We start from the raw sequence: 7,459 nt of genomic DNA on the forward strand, positions 1-7,459 counted from the left end.
CCACATGCCTGCGTAATACTTATGTAAAGAGTGACGCACCTGAAACAATTCGCTCCTAATAATTCGGCAACTGAAAGAAATATACAGTGATTTTGATTTGTTTTTGGGCAGAAAAACCGCTGTCTAAAAAAGTAAACGGCTACAACCTTTGATGTAGTGGTTCCATCTGGAAAAAGATGGTTTTGGATTCTACAGGTAACAATCTATACGAAAAAGTCATTTTCCAGTCGATTCAAAATTTGTCGATTTTCGGTTCAAAGGGCTGTAACTTTTGATGTAGAAGCCCAATCTGTTAGCAGTTATGGATTCTACATGCCAAAATCTATAAGAAAATGTTTTTTCTCTTCTATCGAAAAATTACTGGTCCGAACATCTGCAGGCTCGAACGAAAATTTTAGAAACTTTGTAACGAGCTCTTCGTTTCAAAGAAACTGAATTTTATTTATGTTAATTTTAATCGGCGTTCAATTAATTGTATTGATGTCTATTGATGTTTATATTTCATTATGAAGCTGTACCACCTGTTACTAATGAATGATACAGAAGGTAATTTAATCCCTATATACAGTACAGTATTGAATGTCTGTAATTTTCTGAAAAATCACTGAAATAGCACAAGATTAATCATCGCCTTTGCAAAATAGTGAGGATTGAGAAAAACTCTAGAAAACAATTGAATCTAAATTTTAAAAATAAACACATTTTTGTTATACCAGATATTATTTTTTATAAGCATTGTGCGATAATAGTAATTAACAAAGGTAATGTTTATTTATAGAAAAAGAATGACGGACTGCATGGTCTAATGGCGTGTGAACTAAACTACAAACTCGATTCTTAGTCTTTTGCGCTAAACTAATGAAATTGGGCACCTGGTTTATCTGCGACTAAAGACATACCCCTTTTACCTTGAAGTATTTTTGATGGCAACGAAAGAGCGATTAAAATTTCAAATGTTGGCGCAACAAAATGTTAAAATATAGTTTGGTATTAGAAATATATAGTTTACAAATACAGTTATATGAACATTTCTAACGATAGCATGTTACTATATCCTGTATAAAATTATTAACTCAAAAAGTTTAGGCAAATGCAAGATATACAATAGAAGTATGTAAAAGAGATAGAAATATCGCAAAGGTGATCACTGGTGCAAATCTCGCTACACCTACATTTATGGATGGATCTGGAAAACAAAAAAAAATGCTTAGATTTCTAACAGATTTCATACATAATGCAACGTATCGATTGAAAATTTAGCTTTACCAATAACAGAATTCCATCTCAAGAAAATGTTTGTTTTTAATATTTCGTTAGTGTGAATACCTATACTAGAAAAATAACTCACCGATCTTGTTCATCCCCAGGCACATTTCTGGTAATATAAATTCTTCAGACGCACCCTTGATCAAAACTGCAAAAAATACATATTTTGCATTCATTGTGGTTGAAATACTTCGCCAAAGGTAAACAGAGAAGCACAATCAACACGTTAGATTAAAGTGTCGTTGATCTAATTTCAATAACTGAGAACAACGAATATTTCTGGGTACAAAATTACGCGTATTGATTGTATTTCTATTGTCGAAAGAAGTTGTAAATAACACTCACCGGTTTGGTTGTTTCCTAATGTGTTCAATTTTGGAGCAACCGATTCTGCAAGAAATTATTATTGAAATTAGTCCTATAGATATTGCAAACTGATCGTCAATCATCAAAAATGCGTCTTTATAGCAAATGTAGGTACTTAATTTTGTGAATAGGCTATGGGACTAGAGCTACCTACATCTATTTAGAAATACACACCGGTTGAGTTCTCCTCCACGATTTCAGAAAACAACTTTACAAATGCACCCTTGTTTGAAACTTAATCATTTAGAAACGGAAGTACTATACACCCTTTCGACTTTGCTTATTTTATACCCAGAAACTGCACGCGGGTATTATCAGCGTAACTCACCCAAGTGAATCAGGAACGAATTTGATTTAACCCACCAAATTAAGGGTGCATGTCTCTACGTGATAACCTTATGAAGTCTTGCTAAATTTTAGAATCATGATGTCTAATACAAAATGAACAAATTTAATGACCTATGAAGTTGATGCTATAAAAACGTACTCACCTGTCATGTTATCCACATTATCAAGTTCTTCAGCTTCACTCTCTATGAAATCTGCAAACAAATCACACGCATTTTTATTACAGAAGTCATAGCAAGCCGAGTGTGTATCACTCATGAACAATTTCGTCATGCTAATTATTTAACTTTTAAAAAATACTTGATGTAGAGATTAAGGGTGTAAAAAACATAAAGTATAGGGATCATTTTTTACCAAATAAATCAAGGACACTTCCCGAAATCTCTACAAAATTGCGCAGCTCTCTAATTTTTCATGCAATCTTAACCAAGATGAAACTAACTGCTCTACTACTTTTTTCGCGACAACTCTTTTTAAATGTTTGAAATAAATATTGATATCCAAAGGCGATGAGAGGATGCGAAAATTTGTTTTCAGATTTTAAAATTTTGAAAGAAAAATTTCAACTGTAACCTCTTGTTACTGCTACCATTGTATTTATATTCGTTTATAAATACAATCCTGCTACTAAAAATCGTAAATTTGGAAAGTACATCGCTATGATGAAGGCGGTCCTTTACACCGATCAGAGCTCGTAAACTCCAAATGAACATTTTTGTGTATAAAATTAGGATTACACGTATTGATTGTGTTTCCCCTGTGATGATAAATTGTAAATAGGTAACACTCACCGGTTTGGTTGTTTTCCAGTTTGCCCATTTTTGGAGAAAGAGATTCTGCAAGAAATTATAACATGTCACATTATTGAAATTACTACTATAGATAGGTATAGCAAACTGGTGGTCAATCACCAAAAAGATTTTTTTACAGTAAATGTACTTAATTTTGAGAATAGGACAAAATACACACCGGTTGAATTCACCTCCACTTTACCAACGGTTTCAGGAAACGATTCTACAAATGCACCCTCGCCTGTAACTGAAAACAATTATTTGCTTAGCCCTTTCGCCCTTTCAATTTATTTTATACTGCGTAGGTATTATCAGCATAACCCTTCCGGGTGAATCAGTGAATTTTCGAAAACAAACGTAACAAAATAATGTTAAATTTTAACACCACCCACGTAAAGAACAAAATATTGAACTATAAAAATTGTACTCACCGGTCATGTTCTCCACATTATCAAGTTCTGCTGAAAGATCTGCAAACAAATTACACACATTTTTAGGGTATAAAAAAACGTAAATAGTAGACGGGACCAAAGCAAACGTTTTTCCAATTAAGGGTACAAAATTTTTCATCGGTAATCTTAACAAAGAGTAAATAAACGGCTGTACTTTTGGGGATGCCACTTTTAAAAGTTGAAAAAAAATTCCAAAATTGATACCCCAAGACACAAAAGGGAAAGAATGTTCTTAAATTTAAAATATCGTAAAGTTTAAAATTAGTCCGACGCGTATAAGTACAACAACAATATAATTTTCGTGTTTAAATTATTTCGTTCACTATATATTTTCGAACAAGGTATGATTATTTCTTGTCCACAAAACAGCTATTGAAAAAAAGTGTTCAACCAACCGCGTGCGGCAGTCCAGAACATGACATCAATATCAAAAGCACCAAACCAGAATTTAGACCTCTACAATTCACAAAAGAACACTTCGATGCTCGGACCAGATGGCACTCCATAAATTTTTTTCAAACATGTTGGAGAAACATGTATTAATCACATCTTGAAAATTTACAGTGCCATCTGGACTGCTTCCCAAAACAATGGCAACATGCAAACATAATTCTGATTTTAAAGACGGGGAAAGACCCACACTACACCAGCCATTAATGAAGAAATCTACATATTGGAGCGTAAAAAACCGTTTATAATAATGCATACTGAAGGTCTAGTTTTTACTATAAAGTTTGGTTGGCAATAAGTACCTATATATGCATTTTTTATTGTTTAAATAATGTTTACGAGCCAGTGCTTTAACAAGGTAAGAACCATTATTGTTTATTATACTACTATTTGGGACAAAACAAAAAGATAAGCGTATACCATTTGGGCCAAAGATATAAATTTTGTAATTGAATACTTTAAAAACTATATAGGCAAGAGCTTTCACTCTAAAACCTTAAATAGTTGACCTGGTGCAATCAATATCGTGCATCACCATACCAAGGTAGTGCTCGGAAAAATATTTATGAACATTAAATTTGATCAATTGAACCGATAGTTCAAAAACTAACGAGTTTTATAAAAAAAAGATGCTTACCAGTTCCATCTTCATAGTACATTTCTGGAACAACTGCCAATGCACTCCCCGCTACAATCATAACTGCAGAAAAAACATTACCTTCAAGTTACATATCACAGGAATTAATTTGATCACTTACAATTGACAATCACTTTGCCGAAAATCATTTTTAATTTTCGCGTAGAAGACAGTACAATGGAACTCTAGAGCTTTTTTCTTTATGGTAATGTGCCTAAAATAGAGGGGGTAAAATAGTGCCTTGTTTATTTTATCAGTGAGTAGTAATTGCCGACCATTCTTATACGATTTTACGTCAGCACCCCCTTCTCTAGTATTTTTGGATTAGTAACCATGTAATTTACGAAGAATCAAAATCACCTCTGGAATTTACAAAATAAAGAAGTATTAGTCAAAGGTAACTTGCTTATTTTGCCAACAATATCAATCAAGATTTCCTAGGAAACCTCGATATGCAGCAGATTTCCGGACCAATTAATCTATTTGGTCCTGAATGTTTTTCCTAGAATAAACGCCTTTTATTAATCAAAGAACTCGTAAGTATTAACAGTGTAATAATCGATAATACACATAGCCGTATGTGTAATCGAAGGCATTTGTTTATTACAATTCTGTCGACAACAATACAATGACTGGCTTTTTCAATACTTAGGTAGGTACGTGTCAGCTGTGAGTAATATCTGACTGGGTAACCACACTATATGAAACTTTATTAAATTCAATAAACAATTTCGTTATAATAAGGAGATGGTATAAGATTGAAAGATGACAAATATTGAAGTTTGTGTCAATTGTTTTCAATGAATGTGAGCGAGCATCCAATATCCTAAAAGTAAAATCCGCAAATTCTGGTTTGGCTCATGTGGTATGACTTACCATATTATTGTTCCATATGAAGTCGAAGAGTAATAATTATTGTGAGATATATTAAATAGATGATCTTCATGACATGCGTTAAATGTACGTACTTTTCCTCGTCGGCTGTAATGAGAGAGAAATAGCAATTACCTACCAATAAGTGCGACTTTTTCGTTCGCCGGTTCCCGAAGTTTTTAAATGACGCTTATAACCTAATATCGAACACGTAGTTTTGAAATTAGATAGGTACCTACTTTTTTCTTTATGTTTTTGGAAATGAAAGTTCTCCCCTTCTTCACAATATGCATGAACCACCAGAGTTACCAATGTCACCAAGGCTACGATGATTTAAAGCTAGTATAGGTAAGTAAAGGAAGGGACTTGCAAATTGCACTTTGTCAATTTTTACAAATTTTTGGGAGAACGACGAGTTATCACGTGTCGAATTTTGATGGGTATAAGTAATATGTGAAAACGCAGCTGAAAAACGTCAGTAAACGTAAATGACAATATGTAATCTGCAAGTCAGTCCCTAGTTTTTGTAGCACTCACCGGTCATCTTCAATGCACCATCCATTCTCTGTATATGAAATGCAGTGATAGGTACACTGTGAGCACATTCATTAGGTAAGGATGCAAAAACAATTAGCAGCACTGGTGAGAGTGGGGGTTACCGATTTATCATGGGGTAAATTTATAGAACAGAATGCCCTTTCCACTAAAATAATTTGCGATTGTGTTTGCACCATCCTTCGGCAAAATCAGTTTTGTACTTTGGTCCAATTTGAAAAATCTTATTTTTTGATAGCCAACAGGTTGAGCAATTCCTAGCGGCCTATTATGACAATATGTAATGAGAACAACGACTAGCATACAAAGGTTTATTAAAACTGATAAGGTCCCAAAGTATTAAGTTGTCCTAAAAAATTTCGCACGGATATTCATTTAGAAATCAAAGGTGTTATTCATAAGCAGATGGTCGATAAAAACTAATCACTGTTGATATACAAATATGCACCTCCGGTTGTGTTTTATCTTTTGGTTCAATTGAATAGAGTGGTACAACTTATCGCTTTATTTATTCGAAGAGGTTAAATATGACTTGCGGGAGTATTTATGGAATGCGAATCATTCGTATCTATTGTCGAAAGTTTTACCTAATTCGCTCATGATATTTGGAACCCAGTTCAAAAAAGTCCATGAAATGTACTTTTTGCAACTAGCAACATTTCTAAAAAGGTCCTAATGAATAATATATCCATTACAAGAATTTCAGTAATTTCCATCCCCAATGACGCATCCCCTCCCCCTGAATTTTGCCATTCATTTTTACGGAAGTGTGCGACCCAAAAATATATTTATTTTAAAGTTTTGACTTCATGAGGATTAGGCGCTGGTATACTATATTATGAATATTGAACATCTGTTTCCACCCTAAGAAAAAGAAGCAAAGTCGCACTTTCGCTACTTCTTTGCGCGGAAGATTCGTAGCCATTGTATTCGTATAATACCGGGCGTATTTCTGGTAGTGTTTGTCCCTTTTCTAGTCCATAACTTTTGATTGAGACGTCCGATCGAAAAAGTACGAATTGTTTTGGATTCTACGCACCAAAATTAATAAAAAGAAGTGTTTTCCCGAGAAATTTTGGTGCAGTCGATTTTTGGTAAAAAAGGAAGGTTATACACTGCCTTTTTTTGAGCCCGAAAAAAAAATTGTCTCAGATCGACCCGGAAAAAAATTTTCTTATAGAATGTGGCCTGTAGAATCCATAATTTCAAACAGTTCCAAGATTGGGCTACTAGTTCAAAACTTACAGCCCTTTGAATTTTCTTTCGAAATTGGTTTCTAGTCAGGGGCGGGCCAGGTGGAATTGCATAGGTTACGGGCCATTAAAGTATTAGTGTAGTAATGAAGGTGGCGGGGGTAGCTCTGCGGTGCACCACAAAAACATTTTTTTGCTTCATTGTAGTACTTTTTTCGGAAATCAATTACAATACAGTTTTTTTTAAATTGCAGCTCATAATCATAATTAAAAGTAACAAAATATACAATCCAAACGAGGCGCGTCGCCTATCATTGTATTTCAGCACTTTCATGCTACGACAAAAAATGATAAATTCATTGTAAAACACTTCAATTAAAACAGAATTTTTTAATTTTTTATAAAAAATACAAGAAGATTGCTAAGGGAACCTTTCCGATTTCAAGCTCCGGTGACCCTATAGGTGTACCTATAGTTGACCCGAAAAATTAGTTTCAAACGTGGTAATAATGATCTTAAATGCTACGT

General features: G+C 33.8%; 1 protein-coding gene across 4 annotated transcripts; it reads right to left on the reverse strand.

The window, feature by feature from the left end:
* Positions 1–717: 717 nt before the first annotated feature.
* LOC116166000 lies at positions 718–5,770 on the reverse strand. Of its 4 annotated transcripts, none has more exons than XM_031480809.1 (12): positions 5,721–5,770; positions 5,423–5,506; positions 5,187–5,291; positions 4,432–5,136; positions 4,311–4,373; positions 3,203–3,241; positions 2,950–3,012; positions 2,772–2,816; positions 2,124–2,174; positions 1,612–1,656; positions 1,349–1,414; positions 718–1,186 (listed from the first exon to the last, which is right to left on the reverse strand). In XM_031480809.1, the coding sequence occupies exons 4-12, from the start codon at positions 4,457–4,459 to the stop codon at positions 1,083–1,085; spliced, it is 504 nt and encodes a 167-aa protein (XP_031336669.1). In that variant the 5' UTR covers positions 4,460–5,136; positions 5,187–5,291; positions 5,423–5,506; positions 5,721–5,770; the 3' UTR covers positions 718–1,082. The 4 variants fall into 4 exon arrangements, with proteins under 4 accessions (XP_031336669.1, XP_031336667.1, XP_031336668.1 ...); XM_031480807.1 differs by having other exon boundaries at positions 2,950–3,018; XM_031480808.1 differs by lacking the exon at positions 5,721–5,770 and having other exon boundaries at positions 2,950–3,018; positions 5,423–5,598.
* Between the last annotated feature and the right edge of the window lie 1,689 nt (positions 5,771–7,459).

Source organism: Photinus pyralis, unplaced genomic scaffold (assembly GCF_008802855.1).
Source record: "Photinus pyralis isolate 1611_PpyrPB1 unplaced genomic scaffold, Ppyr1.3 Ppyr1.4_LG3a, whole genome shotgun sequence".
Classification (NCBI taxonomy): Eukaryota; Metazoa; Arthropoda; class Insecta; order Coleoptera; family Lampyridae; genus Photinus; species Photinus pyralis.

Coding starts and splice junctions, on each gene's coding strand:
- LOC116166000 (XM_031480807.1), bottom strand. CDS start 4,459: ATGATTTTCGGCAAAGTGATTGTCAATT. Junction 4,374..4,431: donor CGGCAAAGTGATTGTCAATT/GTAAGTGATCAA, acceptor TTTTTTCTGCAG/TTATGATTGTAGCGGGGAGT. Junction 1,415..1,611: donor ATTAGGAAACAACCAAACCG/GTGAGTGTTATT, acceptor TATTTTTTGCAG/TTTTGATCAAGGGTGCGTCT.